The sequence below is a fragment of the Cyprinus carpio genome, chromosome A1, assembly GCF_018340385.1.
Source record: "Cyprinus carpio isolate SPL01 chromosome A1, ASM1834038v1, whole genome shotgun sequence".
Taxonomy (NCBI): Eukaryota; Metazoa; Chordata; class Actinopteri; order Cypriniformes; family Cyprinidae; genus Cyprinus; species Cyprinus carpio.
The window spans coordinates 17546259-17568860 of NC_056572.1; the positions used below are offsets into that span (position 1 = coordinate 17546259).

The window sequence follows — 22602 nt, forward strand, 5'->3', positions numbered from 1 at the left end:
AAGAATTAACGAGATCTTCTAAGAGATCTGCTTGTAAACAGTTAAGCACAGTTTTGAAAAAAAATTGTGTAAGATAGCAGCTTGGATTTCTCTCTCGTCTTGTCGTCTGGATTTTGTTCGTACCTTGCTTGGATTTATTAACTGTCTATGGATTACTAACTTGCCTCAACCTTTGGATTATGTTTGCCATTGATCGACCTAGGCCTGTTTATCGAACTACGCCTGTTTATCGGATTACTCTTCTGTCTGTTCCTTGAAATACCTGTTTGCCATTGTCTGACCCTTGCCTGTTTTAAATATATTTTGGAATTAAGCTTTGCACATGGATCCACACATTTCTCATCTCAGTCCCCCATTACACCGTGTTACTTAGAATTTGTTTATTTAAATTTTTTTCTTAGTATAAATATTACAATAAACGATGTACTTATGAGAGTGTGATTCACTTCAGTTAAACAAGAAAAGGGGATAAGGGGTAAGACAAGTCATGTTGTTTTCATCCATAACCCACTAGCAGGTGTTTTGTATAAAGCAATAATCTCACTAAATTGTATTACATTTCTCTGAAGTGAATTGATTTAAATCTTCTAAAAGTTCTAAAAATTGAGTAATAAAAATCATAAGGTGTAAGTGTCTGATATTACCTGTTATCAGGTTGGAAATTGTAGGCTACATTTTTATCATTCAGTCAGTTTTAACAATCTTTTGTGTATGCTACTGTTTTGCTGTCCTTTGGATCAAATAAATGCAGGGTTGGTAAACAGAACAGACTTCTGTAAAAAAACATTAACAAGCTTACTGTTCAAAAACTTTTGACTGGTAGTGTATAGGCAACTTAAATTTTTCTCTAATTTCTAGCTTTTAATTGTCTTAGAAATCTATAACTGCTGGACAATAACAAATAATGATTTGTTTATTTACTACAAACACCTTTTTATCACGTAATAAGGCAGAATAGTTTCTATACTGTAATAAATGCTATGTCAATTAGCACAGCATTGTTCATATACTTTATTTATTACCTCCTGGAGATGACTTGAAAAACACAAATAGACCATATATTGTCGCAATCGTATGTTTAATGTCTTTATGTTTCCAAAATTCAGTTTTTCTGTGAAAACAACTGTTTTCATACAGTGACAGCTGGACGCTTTTGTCCATATAAGGAATTTCCTTGTGTGACTTTCTGTGCGAGAGCCCCCTCCGGCTTTGAGTATGAATGAAACACACACTGCATGAGTGTTTAGCGTATTTGCCTGAAAAAGAGCGGGGAACGACTTTACGTGCTAAAAAAAAGTGGGGGGACACCTCCCTCGCATAATCAATGCCCATGTAGTAAGATGATTTATGCTGAACACAATACCTGAAAAAAAACTCCAGCAATTTGAGCAGTGAGTGGATTCTAAAACACCTCTGATTCAAGAAATCAACAGATAGCCAATGTCTGTGATTGGCTACATTGCTCAACGCTGCAAAAACACGTTGAAACAGAAATCAATCTCCTAAGTGCAAACCATAACGCAGTGGATAGTTTGCCATATATGCAATAAAATGCCATTAATACAGATTTAACTGAGAGTGCTTTTGATTTAGTTTGAGGGTGCTTAGCACCTTCTAGCACCCCTGTAGAACCGGGCCTGGCAGCGATCGTCATGGAGGATGTAATTGGTGCTCTCCAAAGAACACAGCAACCATAGACATCAACATATGCTACTCTTCAAGTCAGAACATGCAGTGGTGTAGTCTAGTTTTTTTTGTAGTGCGTATACTCTCATTTTTCCCACAGTCTCATAGCTACTCGCCGTCTTAAAGCAACATCCTATCATCACAACACTCACTAATGCATACAATATGCATCTACATGTAACTGAGAGCATTCTGAAAACTGCTTATGTGATAACATGTCAATTTATTATAAGCAACAGAAGACTTTAACAGCCAATAACATTTACAGCTGGGAAGACTGGACTGATTTTCTACTGTTTAGTGTTAATCATTTAATGTAATTAAAGTTACATTTAAAGTTAAGGTTACTCAGACATCTTCGTCAGGCCAAAGAGGATGCCTACAGAAATGGGGACAGAGTCTTGTATAATCAGGCCAGAAACACACTGAACAAAGAGATTAGAGTGGCTAAAAGGACCTACTCTAAAAAGTTGGAAGACCAGTTTACTTCCAATGACTCAACTTCAGTATGGAAAGGACTGAGAGCCATTACCAACTACAAGACACCATCCCCCTGCACTGAGGCTAATCAATGACTTGCCAACGACCTGAATGAGTTTTATTGTAGATTTGAAACACCCCACACCCATTCTGATCATCTCTCTACACAACCGTTAACACCTCCATCAATACCCCTCTCCCCCACTCCTGCTCTTCAAATTAGTGAAAACGATGTGCGCCAGGTCTTCAGGAAGAACAAAAGAAGAAAAGCACCAGGCCCAGATGGTGTTACACACCAGCCTGTCTGAGAACCTGTGCTGACCAATTGGCCCTCATCTTTTCACAGATCTTCAACAGATCTCTGGAGTTGTGTGAAGTGCCGTCCTGCTTCAAACGCTCCACCATCATCCCCGTTCCGAAGAAACCCAAGATAACAGGACTTAACGACTACAGACCTGTGGCTCTAACGTCTGTCGTCATGAAGTCATTTGAAAAACTGGTTCTGGCTTATCTGAAGGACATCACTGGACCCTTACTGGACCCCCTGCAGTTTGCTTACCGAGCAAACAGGTCCATGGATGATGCAATCAACAAGGGATTGCACTTCATCCTGCAACATCTGGACAAAACAGGGACTTATGTGAGGATCCTGTTTGTGGACTTTAGTTCGGCTTTCAACCACCATCATCCCAACAGCCCTCCAGATCAAACTGACCCAGCTCTCTGTTCTGCGCAGACGACACTACAGTCATCGGCCTCATTTCAGGACGGCGACGAGTCTGCTTACAGACAAGATGTTGAGCGCTGGCTGTCTGGTGTCAGTCTTAACAACCTGGAGCTGAACACTCTCAGAACAGTGGAGATGATTGTGGACTTTCAGAAGAAACCCCCCTGCACTCCCCCACTCACCATCATGAACCTTGCACTGTGACTGCACAGTGGAGTCATTCCAGTTCCTGGAAACCACCATCTTCTCAGGACCTGAAGTGGGAGCAAGCACATTGACTCATTGTGAAAAAGGTGGCCCAACAAAGGTTAATACTTCTCCTTCTTCCAGTCTAGGAGTTACCCTGTTCACACAGGAGCATCAGCTGAACATTCTACTCAGCCGTCATTCGACGTCGTGTCCTGTGCATTCCCAATACTGTCTGGTTTGGTTTCAGCTACAAAATCAGACATCAGAAGACGACAGGAACTGTGTTTTTGGTACTTGACTGAAAGGATTATTGGTTTATTGGTGTTCCCCGGCCCACCTCTTTTCAGAACTGTTACATCCAGAGTGAGGAATCAGCGCTCAGTAAATCACCCTTGACCCTCCACCCAAGTTATCCACTTTTTTAACTTTTGCCATCTGGCCGTCGCTTCAGAGCCACTATCCAGGACAGCCAAGCACAAAAACAGTTTTCTTGCCCAGGCATGTACCGTCATGAACAGTAAATGTTCCCCCACTCATGCAATAAAAACTTTGTCGTGGACTTAACTCTGGCCTGGCAGAGTATTGCAGAGGATTCCTTTTGCAGTGTGAATTGTTTTTTGAGATGGAGCGCATTGAATTTCCCACAGAGTGGTCCAAATCGCATATATCATCTCTCGTGGTCAGGCAGAGCTCTACAGTGGGGAAAACCTTATGGGAATTGGATGCACCTGTCAAGCATTCATTAGACGCCTTCACTGCTCATATCAAGGAAGTGTTCATCAAACTGCCAATGCATTGTCAGTACACTATCAGCTTACAAACCTCCATCAAGGTCGCTCCACTTGTGACTCTCGCTGCAGCTAAGCAGCGCGGAATGAAACTGCTTTGCTCACCACTTATTGTCAAGGGTGGGTCACCCTCTATTTCATGTTTAAATTGGCCCAGCTTTGACGATCAATGTTGGACTGGAGTTTCATTTCCTGATCCGTACAGATCAGCCAATTCTGCACTGCATGTGAAGTGAACTGCGTCTAAAACCGCTGCATCCTGCATTTGAACATTCCACCACAAAACAATCGGGTGTTTGCCAGGAGGGGCATTTAGTAAGCAGCTTGCTACAAAAAAATTGACTACCCGCCATGGGACTGTATTAACTGACCTGATGTATTGAAAAAAAAAAATACAAAAAATTAATTTGGCCATACTTAAATACAGCAAAACTTTAGCTAATTCGGTGCTACATTTTATTAAGTTTTTTATTTTACTAAAAAATAAGTCTTTTGATGTTTCCTTTTGTTTCGAAACAAGCCTATGTAAATTAAAGTCAATCTAGAAAATATTTGATTCAAATTGAGGTCCTCTCTGTGCATGCACGGCATCTTGGTGGCAGGAGGATTTCTGATTCAGTACTGTGAACAACTCGAGGACATCTTGTGCTTCAGAATCTATCTTTTTACCTAGTAAGTAAAGTAAATTTATTTTATGTAATGGCAGCTTCATTGCTGTAAGTAATCTGATTAAAGAAAAGAGCTGTTGAATCTATTATATATGTTATCATAAAGTGTTCAGTCATTGTGTTCATATGTTCGCATAGGGTTTTCATGAGCCAGTGTGTCTAATTCTAGAATTATATTCAAAGAACATTGTTCTTCTCTTCTTGAATTGGCTTCTGCTTTTGCTCAGAGATTACGTGTAATGCTCAAACGTTCTTGCATCACTGAAGACTAGAAGCGCTTTTTTTTCTATTCAGATGAGGAGTAGGCTTATCTCATTAAATGGAAGCAAGCTGATTATAGTCAGCCTTCTTTAGTTATTTATTTTATTAATAGCCTAAATTATTTTAGTTAAGTGCTTAACTTATAAATATGCATCTTATTCAATTGTTTTATCAAGTGCATTGTATTTTGTTGTTTTTTGTACATAGTTTTGCAATAAAAGCCGTTATAATCCAGGTTCCAGAAATAATCACTGAGTGGTGCTTCTAAAATGAGTGAGGGTGCTCTAGTCTTAATGCCCCTTTTCACATATTTTCTCCCGTCTATTGCTTTGGGTCATCATTGTGTCAATCACTGCTACTTCGAGAGTGAATCCCACATAAATATGCAGATGCCATTCCGAAACTTTGCACTGTCTGTGTGGCTGAAAAACAAAGTTCTACATTTTAAATGGATCATAGACTAGAAAGCTTGCAAAGAGTGCTCATTACCACTAGAAAAGCTGTCACTCTTTGTTTAGTGAGTGTGCATACACGACAGTATTTAACATACATCGTTGCCGAAAACCAGCGAAATTTTCAGAAAACGCAGCACTCGCACTAGAATTCCTTTAGATGTTGGGCAATGGACGAGGACGTGGTCTCGAACTACATTCAGAACTACCAAATATCAGTCAACAGTCACTTTAAGCCATTGATGTGTTGAGCAGAGAGCTGATGGAATTAAAATATGCAGAGTTGGTGCTAATGAAAGAATAAGCTGATGACAGGTTGGTGCTTGAGCACTACACCTTAGAATTGCTGGTAGGACAAAAAATCGTCTCGGTGTATGTTCACAAGCCACCGCTTTTCTAAGGTCCATTATCTGCAGGGCAAACTGTGAAAACTTAAAAGTTCTGTTGAACTTTGCAGAAGATGTACACAGCGGAACACAACAGTGTATGCTGTATTGACCTTCCTGTTTGAAATCTATAAACACACTTTTTTCTGAACATTTTCTCCAAAACGCCGTAAAATACTTATGGCCGAACAAACCGGAACAGGGGGACATGCACGGGCGTAATTTCCTATGGGGACAGGGGGACATGCCCCCCCCCACTTTTCAAAATCCCGTTCGTGTCCCCCCCCACTTTCAAATTAGTTTGTTATTATTTTTTTGACACCGCGCGCCGTCATCGTCACGGAGGAGCAGGACCGAGCAAAACAGAAACATCCTGCCTGTCTGTTGTGCGATGCGCGCGTCCGCGTACGCGTACAGGCAGGGGGACGTCTCGTGCACACTTCTAAATAGTGTAAGCGCCACTGAAAGTTCTACTGTAGACAGCCGGTATCGCAGTCAGTCCTGATAAACGCCAGCAACAGATGAGCTTTAAATGTCTTCATGGATGAATTAAAAGATAATGACGATTGTTGAGTTGGTTGAATTCAGTAAATTATCTCATGTTCAGGGTACTCCAAAATGTCTGTCTACTTATTTTTTTACAGTCTTTGGTATACACCTTGTTGCTGAGACTAACCGTTAACATGCACTGGTTGCTAGGTCACCTTCAGACCGTTAGCTATCTTAACCTAAACATTTAATGTGACCTAGCACATTCGGTGTCCACCTTAAACAGCGCGTTTTTCTTTTATGTCCAGCAATGGTATGACAAGCATACTCTGGCTGCTTTTATTAGGCCTCGTCAAACTCATTATACTCAGATCGTGAAATAAAATAAGTCTTAATACTAAAGGTTTTTCTAAAACTTGAGCTATTGTTGTTCCCTTACAATATTTGTTCCTTTAAAATTGCAGTTAATTTGTAAAATTGATTGTTTACTTGTTCAAAGAAAGGGCTTAATGTCGAGCTAACCCTGAGTTAGCCTATATTTTATATAGTGTTATGGTTATGTGGTGAGCCTGAGTATAGTTTTTACACATCAGCCCAGTCTCGTCTGTAAAGTTTAAATCATTGTTCTACAGGAGACACCCGCAGAGTCAGGGGTGTTGGATTTTACTCCTTATTACACTTATACTCATGAACTCACATGACAGTGGGTGCGCGTTGCTATACAAGCACACTAAATCAGCTCCGCATGAAGTAGTAATGCTTCCTCTGACCAGGTTCATTGCGAATACCCAGAATCCAGAGTAAGCTTTTCTGGGCTAGTGCGCGACCCACTATGATCATAAACTCCAGACTTTGTCATGTAGTTTCATACACTCAGAGCACAGAGAAGGTGGAAGCTCTTGGCATACAGTGCTTTTCAGAACAAGAGAGCGGTGCGAATAAGGAAAAGCAGTAGGCAAGCATGGAAGGTTCACGTTTTTAGGCTTATGCCTCTCATATATTAATATGAAAGCCCCCAGGTGACCTGTTTCTGAGTGGGTGGGGGATTGTGTGTGCAAAAAAATAGTCACGTAGTCTGAAAGGAAGATGTGTACGGATAAAAGTGTGTGTGTACACGTGTGCACAACTCTTAGTATATTGATCAGATGAAATGTTCTTCGTGTAGGAGGCCAATTTTGCCATGTTGGAGCAGAATTTTGATTTATAATATTTTTTAACATGGTCACCTAATGCACATGGGTGTGTTGCATAGTATTTTACCTGCTCACTTGTGTGGTTGGGAGGAGACACAGGGATCAGGACCTCTTATATTATTTTTCTGTTGACTGTTGGACATATAGTGTCAGTTGGTGATTAACTTTTGGTTATTTTTTTGATATGCCATGCTGTCATGACAGAGCAACGGATGAGGTGACAGCTTGCGTCAAGACAGTGGGGGTGAGTACAGGGAGAAGTAGCTCAGAGTTTGCAGGTATGTGCTGTGTAAAGGGTCAGGTAATTAATTTTAGTATGTAATTTCAGAAACAGGGCTAGCACATTTATCATATTTTCATAGGTGTGATACAGGGAACACCCGCAGGCGAGAAGAAGTGCAGGTAGGCAGGCAGGATGCTGACCCCAACCATGCTAACCCGAACTCATTGGCAGTGCAGCAGAATTTGTCCTTCATAAACAATCTTATTTATTTCGCTATGGATTTTTGTCTCACCTATAGTCCCTAACGCATCATGTCCAAATGAAGGAAATGGGATTCAAATCGAAAACATTTTCCCCCCATTTTGTGTCCCCCCCCACGTTTCCAACCCAATAGTTACGACCCCTTAGGCGAGCCCCTCTTACATCAAAAGCGTAAGTACGTCACGAGTCGACAGGCAAGTAGTTCCATTCACTCTTTGGCTCCCTTTGCAGGCATTGTAATAACCTGTAATGTACATAAATTGTTTATTTTGTATTAGCTACATAAGTACCTAACATATGTTATTGTAACAGTCATTATTGCCGCGTTAATTTTTATATTTTTTTTTTTTAAGGCATTTTTTACAGGTATTGATGGCTTATTAGGGCTGTTCTTGTATTTTTTTAAATTTTTTTTATTTAAACAAAAAATTTTTTTTAATATTATTTGTAAATTCTTATTTGAACAACTTTTAGGGGATTTCCGCGACCCGTGTGCAACGTTCCTAAATTTTTTTTAAAGGTAACTAAATTTTTTATTTTTTACATATATTTTTTATTTTTTTTTTTTTTTTTTTTTCATATATCTAAGTTTTTTTATATTTTTTTTTTTACTCTTTTTTTAACATCTTTTTTTATAATTTAATTAAATGTGGCATGAAGAAGTGCAGGTAGGCAGGCAGGATGCTGAACCCAACCATGCTAACCCGAAGCTCATTTGCAGTCTGGCAGAATTTATCATTATAAACAAACTTAATTATTTCCTGGTTTGTATCACCATAGTCCTAACTGTATGTAAAATGGAGGAAATGGGATTCAAATCGAAAACATTTTTCCCCATTTTGTGTCCCCCCCACTTCTCAAACCAAAGTTACACCCTTGGCGAGCCCTATTACTTCAAAGCGGAAGTACGTCACGAGTCTACATGCAAGTAGTCCATTACTCTTTGGCTCCCTTTGCAGGCATTTGTAATAACATGAAATGTACATAAATTGTTTATTTTGTATTAGCCTACATTATGAAACAAAAAATATTTACTAACCAAACATAATTCACTTTAAGTTATTCAAAAAACCAATTATAACTCATTTCAAAGGCTATTTAATAACCAATACAGTTCTTAAAGCAACAACAACAACAACAACAACAAAAGTATATTAATACTTCTTTGTAAATTATTATTTGAACCCACGTAGGAGGGGACGTTCTCGCGACCTTGTGCAACGTTCCCTAAAAGTTTTCTAAAGGTAACGAAAGTTCCGAACCTTTACAGAACATTAGGGACGTGTCATGGAACGCTCCTCTTTTGGTTATGAAGTCTGCAGTTCAAGGTTCATTATATGACTTTTAGGGGGACGTTCTATTGGGGTATTTTCATGGCATAGCAAAGTTACAAAGGAAATTTCGGGCGTTAAACAGAACGTTTCTAGCGTTGTCTTGTTGGTCATTCCTACCGTTCCGTTATTACTTTAGGGGGACGTTCGATAAGGGTTATTGTATGGATCACACAACAACTGTTACAAAGAGGACAGTGGGACGTTACCAGACGTTATAGCACATGTTTTGGTTGGTCATATAATAACGTTCCCAATGTGGGCCTTTAGGGGAAAGTTCATACGGTTATTATATGGTCCACAAACAACGTATACAAATATGACAAAATTAAGACAGCAAATAGTATGAAATGTTACATCTAATATTCATGAAAATATAAAGAATAACGATAAAGTAGTAAAAATAAAATAAATAACACTTACATGCTAGCCACTTATTAGGTTCCTAATTCTGGGGGTGGATTTGATATTTTTACTTCAAATTAAAAAAATTGACTTTACTTACAAATCTAAAAACCTTGATGTGTTCCACTAAATCCCTTATTCAAACAAAAGACATACAAACACAATACAATTCATAGATCAAGGCAAACGTAAACATAGCGAGTCATAAGGGATGCAAGTTCAATTTTCACCCAGCTTTACCTTGGAAAATTGTGGAGTTTGTGGAACTCAACACTGTTCCTAGACTACGGCTGAAGGTTGCGTTAAAATGTTGAATTTATCAAGGTGCACTTTACGACTTGATCTAGTCTAAAAATACGTACCGATTGTGCAGAATCGGTGATACTATTACCATTTATTATTTCTATAAAATGTCTATTAATACTGTACATTTCTCTACAAATCTTAAAACTGAATTTGGTGAGGCACTGCCACACCCCGGTGACTGACTCGTTTGTATTCAGAAGGGAGAGATGCCGACCCAGCTTCAAATGTGAGCACACTGCTGCCTGGTGATGGCTATACCTCACATTGTCCTTCCTTTATGTGCGGAGGCAGTGGGGAGCGCTGCGCGCACTGAGGGCATGGAAGCGCCCATGCAATCTCTTGAAATTTTTCCTGTCAACAGTGTAACACACTTAAAATACTCATTTATGGTCATAACAGCAGCATAAGAAATTATTCAAGCTAATTATTTAGTAAAAATTCACAATATCAAGAAAAACGTTGTCGCTTTTTGTGAAAAATAAAACCACCACAAAAAGGACTGGTTTAAAGGTTATATCTGCTATGAATATGAAGTTTGAAGCTTTGTGTATGTACTGACTATTATATAAAGATGCATATGCATTTCGTTAGATTTAAAATACAGCACTGTACTGTGTATAAATAAATAATCAAAACTTTTGTTCGTTAGATGTGTTTTGACTACTTTTTGTATGGTTGTATAATGAAATATCTATTAGGTAATGAAGCTAATTAACAAAAAAAAAAAAATAAAATAAATAAATAAAATCCATGTATATAAATATAAACAAAAACACACACAAACAAAAAACCGCTTGAGAGATTCCAGGAAAGCAGCCTGCTATGGATAAAGTGGACAAAGTTAATGGCGATTTCAAAAATGTCACAAACTCAATGTTGCTGGCCACAAAGCATCACACCACAAGATGAACTTATTCTGGGGGGAAGACATTTTTTGTTTTTTTACCATCGAAAGGAAAAAATCACGTGGATGAGTCAGGTTCTGCAATTGCGACGAAGGGGGGGGGAAAAAAAAAACAGGTAATACGTTTAAATCTATTATATCAATCATGAACGATTTTTCATAAACGAAATGTTAGGTAGCATCGACGAATAAAATCACAAAAAATTTTACAAACCGGGAAATATGAATATTGGTTTCTTTGACTTCAACATTTTAAATAATTTTTTAAACATAATACTACATTATAATTATATAATAGAATGATTTAGTAGAACTCATACGACCTTATGCTCACAACAATTATTCTTTGAAAACAATACTTCAATATAACGCAAAGTATGTGCATTAATGGTAGGTTATAATTTGGTATTATAATACTCATATAGGACAACCTCACCACACGACGATATACCTCCAAGTCATATAGTTAATTTTGGGTGCCCAGAAACTGGGAACCAGTTTTTTTTTTGTTTTTTTTTTTTCGTTTATATTTATTTTATTTCTAATGTACTATAATAATAATTATGATATTATTATAATCTCTATTATATATTATCTTATATCATGTAAACTGTATACATGGCTTGGTTAATTCTACTGTAGATGCGGTCTATTCTTCTGTTAACAGCCGCTAGTACCGTGCCATGAAAAACAAAGCGTTGCTATGGACGCCAGGATTTCAAACCTTAGAGACGGGAAAGGGCTATACTTTTCTTTATTATTTTCTTTATATTTTTCACATTATCCCTTCCCAATATAAACGTAATTATTAGTATTATAACGCAATATATCATTAATACTATATAAAATAAAACAACGTTTAAACACCTAACTGTTTAAGACACATTCTAAAATCTCGGAAGTGGGTTATAAGCTCACACACAGCGTAATCACACCTCACTCACTCCGTGGACATCCCCAACTGGGGTGATATCATCCCAACTGGACATCCCAAACTGGTCAGTTTCTCTGAGGTAAATGTCTTTTAATTAACCATTGGTATGTGATTCTATAAAAATTAAAAACACAAAACAAAATGACATATTAATATGGTTAGACATGATAATAATGTCGTAAATACTAATATGAACCTATTAAGGACAGTAGCTTTGCGCGCTTTGTTTCTCATGGTACAAACGGCCGTTTCCACAAGAAATTTAATATCACTTGAGGTGTAGTAACAAGATTGAGGCTTCTTTTCTCACACAGTTTTAGTACTGGGGTGTACCCCATTTACTAAGACCAAAGCTTTTACCGTCTTTTTCTTTAACTTTATACCACTCGCCGCACCTCGTAACGCCGTTTTATAGGAGTACGATTGTGTATGTATTCAATACTTATGTTTACGTGACGTCATTTGGCTCTAAATGAGTAGCTTCCTCCTTTTCAGATAAAGCTCATCATTGTTAGGGCCACCGACACCATCTGTCCTGGTTAACATGTTGGGAGTACTGTTCAAAATAACTTTGAATGCAAAATTTGATCAATATTGGAAGTTATACTGTATTTGAAAAAACGGCTCCTTCTCAGAGGCTTAAGCGCGCGCACCCTTCAAATCGCGATTAGTCAGCGCGGCGGTTGAGTAGTAGCACTGTAGGGCGCGAGACCCATTTTCGCTGTGAATGTAGGTGCCGGCAGTTCTTGTAACTTTGCGCGAAACTCCCGCTTTCCAGAGGGGCCCGACCCTAAGAGTTATTCTGGACGATACAAGCAAATACCCAGTTTGCGACTACATTTAAAAAATGAGCCTACAATAGCAGAATAAGCGCTTTGTTTGGTGAAAATAAGGTCCATGTTTATAATGTTCATGAAATAAAAGTTTTATTGGTTTTCTTTATAGCCTACATAACAAAACCAGAACAAACAATAAATAAATAAATACACTGTATACAAACAAAACAAACAAAATAAAATAAAAACTAATTAAATAAATAAATAATAATTTATTATTATTATAGAAATTACACTTTAATGCACAAACCGGTAGGTAAGTCACAATTCAGGCATGGATCTAGTATCATCTATATCCTTTGAAGTATGTAAATAAAATTCTCCCATGTCAACGATATGTGATTTCCACCACTTTATGCCTCTTTTTCTGTGCTTTCTCTGTGACCCTGCCCTACAGACAGACTAGCACGATGTCATCTCAGAAGGTATATTTGTCTTGCAAAAAGGTTTTCAAATCTCTACAGCATATTGCTTTTTCATGCCAGAAAAAAGGATTTCACAGCAATGTATAAATTAATATATCAAGATGTTTTCAAATTATAATGTGGCATGAAAGATCGCCAGATGGCTCCCCAAAATGAATGATCTTTAGGTTTTCGACTTAAATTACATGTGTGTACCCATTTGCAGAGAAAACACACAGCTGTAAGCCACACAACTGGATGCCTGCAGAAGTAGGAAAAAGAGAATACAAACACCTGCGGCAGAGGGTGCAAAGGAAAATGAGAAGTGTGCACATTAACGCAGCTGGTCCTAGTACTGTGCTAGACAGTGAAGCACACACAATCCCAGGGACACTATGCCAATCTGGGAACCCAGGCCTAAAAAATGCAATGACTGGAGAATTAATAGTGACAGCTATGAAATGTCGCTTTGTCAATACTGACATCAATGCAGTCGACTCACGCTAGCAACATACAATGGCAGAAGACCAGAGAATTGGTTCTTGAATATTCCGGTAGTGACATGGATGAGAGTTTTTTTTGGCTTGAGAATACTGCCAACATTGAATTATGCCCACAGAAAAATTTAGCAGAGGATTGAAGAGGTTGGATTCATTGAATATATAATCAAGCACAATGCTAGCAGAAAAACTGCTTCAAAATTTCCTCAGGGATCAAGGGCATAAACCACCTCCATCTAACTAACTAAACATAATTAAAAACGGACCTGTAGAAAGCCAAATGGTGTCTGGTGGTGGAATGCATTAAAATTTGGAGTGACTGAACAATATCATGTGTTGCAACGGTTCCCAACAATTATGCAAAAGACTCACTGAGCTTGAGATTTCCCTTCAATGTAGAGGACTGCCACTCTTAAGAGCAATGGTAAATCTTTTGGCCTGTTATCTGACAGTACACTGTGAGTGAGGCGGCTGACTGTGAGGCTGCTGCTGTAACTGCTCGGTCGGTCCGACCCGAATTATTTTATATTTGCCCTTTACTTATTTTTTTTTTTTGAGCGAATTTGAGTCGTGACCATGTCAATGAGAGAACAAAAACTGTAATGTGAACACAAGAAGACGTCAGATGTGATCTGCGAGGTCCTGCAAACATACTGGCAAACTGAGGTAAGAAAATCGCTATCTTTATTATCTTTTGAAAATAGTAAAGTAAGTTATCGTTTGACGTAACCGCGTCACGCTGTACCAGAGTTTACAAATGGGTAGCTTAAAGGACATGTAACCTGAAGAAGATAAATACATACCTGTGTGTGTATTTTTGTATTGCTTTATCACAGATGCTCAGATGTTAAGATGCTCATCTGATGTTGTTGTGTGTGTTGCTGGAAATTATTGTGTTATTGTCTGTATTTTAGAGATTTTTCCACATTTTTCCTGATATGAATCCCATGGGGCATTAGGTGTGTTGTTATATATGTTTTATTCTTATATGCTTATAATAGTCTCCAAAGTGTTTTCTGAAACATATAATTGCAACTGTCGGTACAATTAAATGAATTAATGAAAATGAATTTAAAAATAAATTAGGATTGTTTAAAAGCAGTGGTTCTCAAAAAGTGTCAGGCCCCCCTGTAGTGGTTACACAGGGGTTTTTTTTTGTGTTGTTTTTTACATTTAAGTACAGTAATAGTTATGTACTTTGGTTTTAACATTTTAATTTAATCGTTTTTTCATTTACCTGTATGTAAGCACAGTGCAGTGTGTAATGTTCAAACTGTGTATTTACAATGTTAAATGGCTTGACAACAATAAATATTCTTATTAGGATAAAATGCCTCTATTTTGAACTCTCAGAGCTGTAGCTGAATAGTTAGGGACTACTACGCTGCTGAAATTTAATGTTCATTATGGTGGAACTTAGAGAGACAAATATTTTCTGAAGTGGTACTTGGTAAAAAAAAGTTTGAGAACCCACTGGTTTAAAGAAATGGTATAAATGAATCCTGCTTTTTAAGAACTTTTCAGTAAACCATTTTCTTCTTTCCTCTTGTAGAGTCATCAAGGATCCAGCTTTTTATTGAAACATTGGTAAGAAATTGTTCAGCTGCTGCATTGCAACTGTCACTTCTGGTAGAGATTCATTGACTTTTGTGATAGGTTTTGATTTTATTTAGTTTAATAAAAAATTACTTAATTTGATTTTACCTTGTTTTACTACACTCTGTCTTTCTAGTGCTCTGATTAAAAACAGTGTAACTGTGGGCTCTGAAAACATTACTTGTGAATAATTTGTTAATATTGTAAACTTTCATCTGAATACATTAAATAAGTGTTTAATGAATAGTGTTGTGCACTTGTTGTTTCCAACTTCACTTGTTATTGAACTGTAAAGTGAACAATATTGTGTGATATTATTTATTTTTGCATTCAGTTTTCAGTTTAAATATATTCACAATATCAAAGTTGATATTTTATGAGGATTTATTTGGTGTTTTTTTGTTTATACAGGACAGTACAGAAAGCACACAAAGTGGGAGAGAGTGGAGGGGACGGCATCAGAAAGGACCTAGGGCTGGGACTCTTTCAAGGATCACCTGACAGCAACAAACACACTATATGCACGAGGCTGTTGGTTCTAACATTTTGAGGTTCACCCTTCGGTGGTGAATCACATTCCGCGTTCCCTCTGCGGTAAAAAAAGCAAGACACAGTCCGGGGGGGGGGGTTCCCGTTTAGAAATGCCCCCCCCCACCCCCCCCCCCCCCGGGGTGCCCCCTCTAACGCTGGTTCCTTGGAATTATCCTAACCTTCCTGCCCTTACAGCGTCCCTGGTTGCCGGTTCCATTCTCGAACTGTTCAACACATGTTCACTGCACAAATGTACACATCTCTTGTCATGAGACACATTACTAAATATGTTTTTTATAGAAACTGTAGTTTTCCACCAAAATAAAAGCTCAGCTGGTTTCAGTCATAAAGGTACAAGGGTTTCTCTTGCAAGTGCCACACAAAATATGCATTTATATGCAAAAATATGGCAAATTATTTTACAAAAACCTTTAAATATTATTGTATTTGAATTGTTCTTCTACGTGTTTTTAAACAATACATCCATACATACGCTGCAAAATAAAGTTTGGGATTAAAATTTTGTCTATCTGTTTTATACAGTAACGTTTCCAAAATAAAACTGCTGTTTTACAATTCTGAGCATGTGGTTGTTTATTGAAGTTGATTGTAAAAGCCATTGCTGCCAGTCATTTGATTTTTATAGCCTTTATAATGTACAGTGTTGATCTAAAATGCAAACTAGGCTCTAATTGAACATACAGTTGTGTATCTATACATGGTGGCAAGGTTACGACGGTGATGAAACAACGTCGTGTTTATCAACGTTGATTCACTTTTCAAAATCAACACCTAAATTCAACGTTAAGCCAAACGTCTACAGAACGGGACCATAATTCACCCATGATGAAGGTAAGAACGGTTGAAACGGCGTCGCGATTTCAACAGTGAATCAATGTCGTAATTTCAACGGTGAATCAACGTCACAATATCAACGTTGATCCAATTTGCAAAATCGAAAGGTAATTCAACGCTGATTCAACCACGGTACCTGACGTTGTTTCAACGTTGAAATGCCGGCTGGGAAGGAGTAGTCAAGTAGGTGGTATACTCAGGGGCGTCGGACTGGGGTAAAAACCCAGTACTGATTACCAGGGCCCCCAAAGGAAGAGAGGGCCCTTGAAAAGTGTGGAATATATTTTATTGGGGGCCCATAAGGACTGCCTATGCATAGGGCCCGGGATCTTGTGCAACGCCCCTGGGTATACTGTGCATGTGTAGAGCTCGTCAATCCACGCTCATCAGAGTTTGAGTATAGAAAGCTGTGCGGACGCGACTGTCCGCAAGACCGAATGGAATGCGAAAAGTGAAGAAGTGCCATCCGGGCGCGGCCTTTTAAAGGTGACTGAGGAAGCTATCACGAAATTCGTGTATAGCTGAAGAGCTGAAGCTCTCCCCCACCTACAAGGGGCCTAGCAAACACCCCTGTATACGTGATCATAGCGTAATACTTCATCTCTGTCTTTTTTAAAAGTGGACATAATAAAAATAACCATGGATTACCATGGATGACCATGGATTATCCCTTATATATATATATATATATATATATATATATAGTGTGTGTGTGTGTGTGTGTGTGTAAATAAATAAATATTTATTTAAGTATTTTTGGTCTTGGTATTATACTTGTCGAACTGGGTCCCGGAAAGAAAAAGTTTGGAAATCCTTGCATTAGAGTATGAGTGTGTATCAAGTCTCACTTGCACTTTTAAAGCACAAATTAAAGTCACTCAAATCCGTGTGGCATATCAGACACCCTGCTAAGAAGCACTGTTACTGTTACATCTGTTACACTGTTACATCTCTAATTACAAAATTGCATGACCAATTTTGGACTTTAAAAATACTGATTGATCAGACAATTATAAATATTATTTATTTACAAATAATCAGTAGTCTTTGAAATGTAGTAAATAAAAGTCATTCAGCTTTTAATGTTTTAACACATTTTCAACTCAAATTTAATTCCCTTCTGCAAAAATGTTCATTAATAATTAAAATGAGACATTTAAATGCAACACAAACATTACAGACATATTATACAAATAAATATATAAACACATTCAGATAAATGTTTACTTCATTGACAACCATTTTGAATTGTGAAAAAAAAATCTAATTTTAAAATCAAGTAGGCTATATAATTTTAATCATCTTTAAAAAAGAATATCAGTTGCAAAAAAATATGTTCAGCATTTACAAAAAAAGCACTTAAATTATTATTCTCTACAAGGTCAGAATAATATTAATTATTCTGTGTGACAGTGTGAAAATCTGCATAAGAGCAACAAACTTTCCACATATCCATAAAATAAACAATTTGTCTGTGAACAGCTGTCAGTATGGATGGTTTTGTTCATCTTAACACTTCATTTTTGAGTCAGTGTTGCTGTTTGTGAACACACTAGGAATGTAATATTGTCAATTTCATGCATCCTGACCTTTTGAGGTGAATTAACTGGTTATGTAGTCATATTCTCTGTGCAGTACTTTCTCACAGACACTCTGCAATCCCACTGTTTTTGGAATGTGGGCTTGGTTGTAGTTTTCCCTCCTGAGAGTGTCTTGTGGAAATGAACCTGTCTTAGCAAATGCATGTGCTAAATTGCAGTTTATCCTGGAAGCAGCTGGACTCCAGCAGTGGTCTGAATGGCCCAAAATCTTACACTCACTTGTGCATGCCCACAGACCTTTAGAAAGGAAAAGAATATCATTTTTATTAAGTACAAGCCTTTTAGCCTATCTATGAAAACAGACATTATGACAATGTAGAGGTTTTATAGCAAATGAAAAAAAAAAATTTTGCAGTACCTCTTTTGGCTCTCCATAAACCCAAATTTCTGGTATTGGGTACTGTGTTTGCTGTGTTCTTAAGATTTTATATTTTTTTGCAAAGATGATTTTTCGCCCTGCACTAAGAAAAAAATGGCATCTTATCTACAGACCTAAATTCCTATAGCAGCAACAAAAGAGCCACAACACACCTATCCAAAATGGAACATTGGAGGAACAGTGAGGAAATCAAACAGCAAATCCTGCAGTAAAGAAATCTTTATGCATATACAAAAGCAAACGTTTCATTTGCATATTCAGGCAGGATACAGTTATTAAATAACTACCCTCACTTGTTCTTTTGAGCTTTCCAAATCGCAGATGGCATTTCAGTAGACTGAATTTACATTAATTTAGAGTAAAAGCTATTCAACATGGCATTTACTACTTCTACTTTTACTTACTTTTAATTGCTTATTCGGTATATACTATTGCTAACCATATCTTCATGTCAAACTTTTACATAATCTCCAGAATACTTTCTATTATATTAAAGGTAATTTTAAAAATATATCAGCAAACATAAAACTGGTCTAATATTGCCCTGAGTGGCCAAAAGTATGGAATATCTGCAAGGCCATAAACCTCAAGCACGTCTGCACAACTGTACAGATTTATGAACAGTATGGTTAAAGTATCATGGTTAATTAATATTAATAAGCTTAGTGTTTTACATTTAGTTTTGTCATTATGTGGAACACTTTATATGAACATGCACGTTTCGGCGTCACTGATGCTTAGACCTACCAGTTTGAACGTTGTTTTGATGGTCGTCTTTTCTCAAGCCATCGCCGCTTATATCTGAATCACTGTCATTGAAGTCGCTATCTCCAATTCCGCTGTCCTTTCCACTATGAGGCTCTCGTGCTGATATAGTTGCGTACGAGGTGCCTTTCCAAATTTTAATCTGTCTCATTGCATCTTTACCATAACTAGGTACATTGGAAAACCCCTGTTAAAATACAGAACAATATTTGAGAAAAAAACATTTAATGATATCAAATAGCCTACAGAATTCACATTTTAGACATTGGAATTACCTCTGACTTGACACTGCGACTTTTGTCCCCGTGTTCACACGGACTATCTTCAGAGACACACGTACCATCATCAGACCTGCAGGATACGTCACTGCCTCTCTGGTTCAAGCCAGAAAAAGTTGTCTTGTTTGAGTAAGGGCGAATATCAAAAACGATGTCACTGTGAATTGAAATCAGTGGGTCGCTATGGTTTCCCTTCGCCTGAACATCGTCCTCCTTTCCAGAATGGCTGTGGCCTCGATTATCCACCTTTCGTTTATTACAAGTAGTCGCTATTATAATAATGGCTAAAAGTAGTAGTGTGCAACTCCCCGCCAGTACGACAATTATAATGATTGAATGATCCCCTTCCTGAGTCTCTTGGTCTATTTTGTTCCTGAATACATTGCGGTCAATGGGGAGAGATCCTGCTATTATGAAATTGATAGCGGCTGCTGTGGTTAAGGAAGGTGTCCCGTTGTCACTGACAGTTACTGTTATTCTCAAGTTCTCGTAAACTTCGTAGCTGAGTTCATGATTTAGGTAAATTTCTCCAGTGGCTCTGTTAATTGAGAACACAGAAGCGACTCCTTCGGAGATTCTGAACGACAATTCTGCGTTGACTCCTTCATCAGCATCCCTAGCATGTACCTGGGTTATAACGTAACCTGAAGGCGCGTCTTTGGGCAGTAGAACCTCGGCAGAATTATTAATTAGCGCAGGCTGTGTGATAGAGGGAGCATTGTCATTCTGATCAACTATTTTTAGATTAATAATTGCACTGCCTTGGAGTTGGGGCCAGCCTCCATCACTTGCTTGAATACATAGCTGTAGCTGTTTGAGGACCTCAAAGTTGAAACTTCTGAGCGCATAGAGCGAGCCTGTAGCTGGATCTAGAGATACAAAAGTTGACACTGGAGAGCCTATGATGTAGGTGTCCAAGAGCTTATAGCTAATTTTGCTGTTTTGCCCTATGTCAAGGTCTCTGGCCGCCACAGTTGTGATATATGCACCTGGTGCATTGTTCTCCATCAAGGAGACTTCAAAGACTGGTTTACTGAACAGAGGGGCGTTGTCATTCTCATCACTCAACCTTATAGTATACTGCTTAATTGTTCTGAACGGAGGTGATCCCAGGTCTTCGGCTACAACCGTTAAATTATACTCTGCAATTATTTCTCTATCAAGTGGAGATGTCGTTACAATCATAAAGCTGTCCTCGTAGGCTTGCTGGAGTTTGAAGTGATTGTGCCCATAGAGTGTACAATGAATATCTCCGTTTGCGCCCGAGTCCTTGTCCGCGATGGTGACAAGAGCCACAAAGCTTTCTTTAGCAGCAGCCTCTGTGATGTAAGCTATTCCCGCGGTGACTGAAGTCATGGGGGTAATGGTGATTTCTGGTGCGTTGTCATTCACATCCTGCACATGAACAACAACTTTACAGATTGATGGGCTCGGATTAGGACCCAAATCAGATGCCTGTACATCGAACTCATAGGTTTTTTTGCTCTCAAAATCAATCGGGCTATCTAGCGTCAACCGCCCGGATTTTCTGTCAACACTGAAACGATGCCGGATTTCTGAGGGCACCTGATTCCCGAATCCATACACAACTTCCCCATTCAAACCCTCGTCTGGATCAACCGCGTTAAAGTCTACAAGCAATAATCCCACCTGCGCGTCCTCCAGTATATCTACTGAATAACTGTTCCGGTCGAACACAGGGCTATTGTCGTTAAAGTCTTTTACTTTGACATTGATTTTTGTGCTGCTGGACCTTGATGGATTTCCTCCGTCAGTTGCGACGAGCTCCAAAACATAGGAGGCATGTGTCTCCCTGTCTAGTTCTTTCATTAGCACCAACTCTGCATATTTAATTCCATCAGCTCTGCTCAACACATCAATGGTAAAGTGACTGTTGACTGATATTTGGTAGTTCTGAATGTAGTTCGAACCCACGTCCTCGTCCATTGCAACATCTAAAGGAATTCTAGTGCCGAGTGCTGCGTTTTCTGAAATTTCTAAAGTGGATTCTTTTCTGGGGAACTCGGGAGCGTGGTCGTTGATGTCCTTTACTTCCACTTCAATATGTATTAATTTAAATTGCTCATTCGAGATACTCACAACGTCGAATGAAATGAGACACTGGATCGTATGCTTACATATTTTTTCTCTGTCTATGCGTTCTCCAATTGTTAGCTGTCCGTCTTTTTCTCGGAGTCTAATAAAAGATGCATTGAACTGCTTCATCATTCTGAAGTTGGTCTTAGAGCCATCTGAGATATTTAGGGACATGTCCTTTGCCAGATTTCCGATGACAGTGGATAGAACGTCCTCTTCATTTATCTGATATTTCATGGTCATTCCCGCTGCTAAAGTGGTCAAAGAAGAAAGTGACACGACGGCGACAACCACTGTCCACCAGTGCCACAAAACTCGACTGCTAGAAGTCCCTCTCATGATGTCAAGATTTACAGCTGTAAGCTATGTAACTATTTCTATCTAAATATTTTACAGCAAACAGCTGTCCAGTAAAAATGTATTTTGTTTCTCTGACATGTATGCCAAGCTCCACGCTCAGTTCGATAAAACTGCAATGCCTGGGTGGTTTATAGACATCTTCATGCAAATGAGATCAAGTGTGACCAATCCCTGCTTTGAAAAAAGGAGATCTTTTAAAAGACGTCTAAGCTCGTTAGAAAATGCCATAAAGCAGGCACTTTGATGCCAGTGTGCAGTATTCTTTACTTCATAAAGAGAGAAAAGGGAGAGGGTGAGAGATTTTAATTAAGACATGATTCCTGAGATGAATTATTATTTATTGCAAAGTAGTAGTATGTCACTGGATTAAAAATAACCTCAGCATTGTGGTGATCATTTTTGTCTTATTTCTCCCTCACACATACACACATCAGTGGTGACAAGTCCAATTTTAAATTCACAGACGTGCGAAATCTTGTTTAAAGTGAATGTCAGTGCTGTTGTGGCTTTTTTTTTTCTCTGCGATCTCGCTTGCTGTGGCAGGTGTAGAAAGTCCTTTTCAAATAGGATTTATTTGAAGCGTCAGGATGTTTAAAGGGATTTCTATAGTCGGATTATATCAAAGGCATATGAAACCCTCGTTAGCACAAGTATACAATAGCTTAGTGGGGTATCCCATTGGCGACGTCAGCGTCTGTATTATTTTGCAACGACAGC

General features: G+C 38.3%; 1 protein-coding gene and 2 long non-coding RNA genes across 3 annotated transcripts in view; 2 read left to right on the top strand and 1 right to left on the bottom strand.

The window, feature by feature from the left end:
* LOC122144280 overlaps window positions 1-650 on the top strand; it is a 1413-nt gene extending 763 nt beyond the window's left edge. The window contains exon 4 of the long non-coding RNA XR_006159635.1: window positions 1-650. This exon is cut by the window's left edge and continues 56 nt beyond it. This is a non-coding gene — a long non-coding RNA (uncharacterized LOC122144280).
* LOC122144300 overlaps window positions 1-15512 on the top strand; it is a 27933-nt gene extending 12421 nt beyond the window's left edge. Inside the window, exons 2-3 of the long non-coding RNA XR_006159649.1 lie at window positions 14976-15010; window positions 15431-15512. This is a non-coding gene — a long non-coding RNA (uncharacterized LOC122144300). The remainder of the gene's footprint in view (window positions 1-14975; window positions 15011-15430) is intronic.
* A 1662-nt stretch (window positions 15513-17174) lies between these two features.
* LOC109106213 (protocadherin-8) lies at window positions 17175-22010 on the bottom strand. Its single transcript, XM_019119589.2, has 3 exons — window positions 19426-22010; window positions 19133-19337; window positions 17175-18243 (listed from the first exon to the last, which is right to left on the bottom strand). Exons 1-3 carry the CDS (start codon window positions 21862-21864, stop codon window positions 18008-18010), a joined length of 2880 nt encoding a protein of 959 aa, XP_018975134.2. The 5' UTR covers window positions 21865-22010; the 3' UTR covers window positions 17175-18007.
* Window positions 22011-22602: the final 592 nt, after the last annotated feature.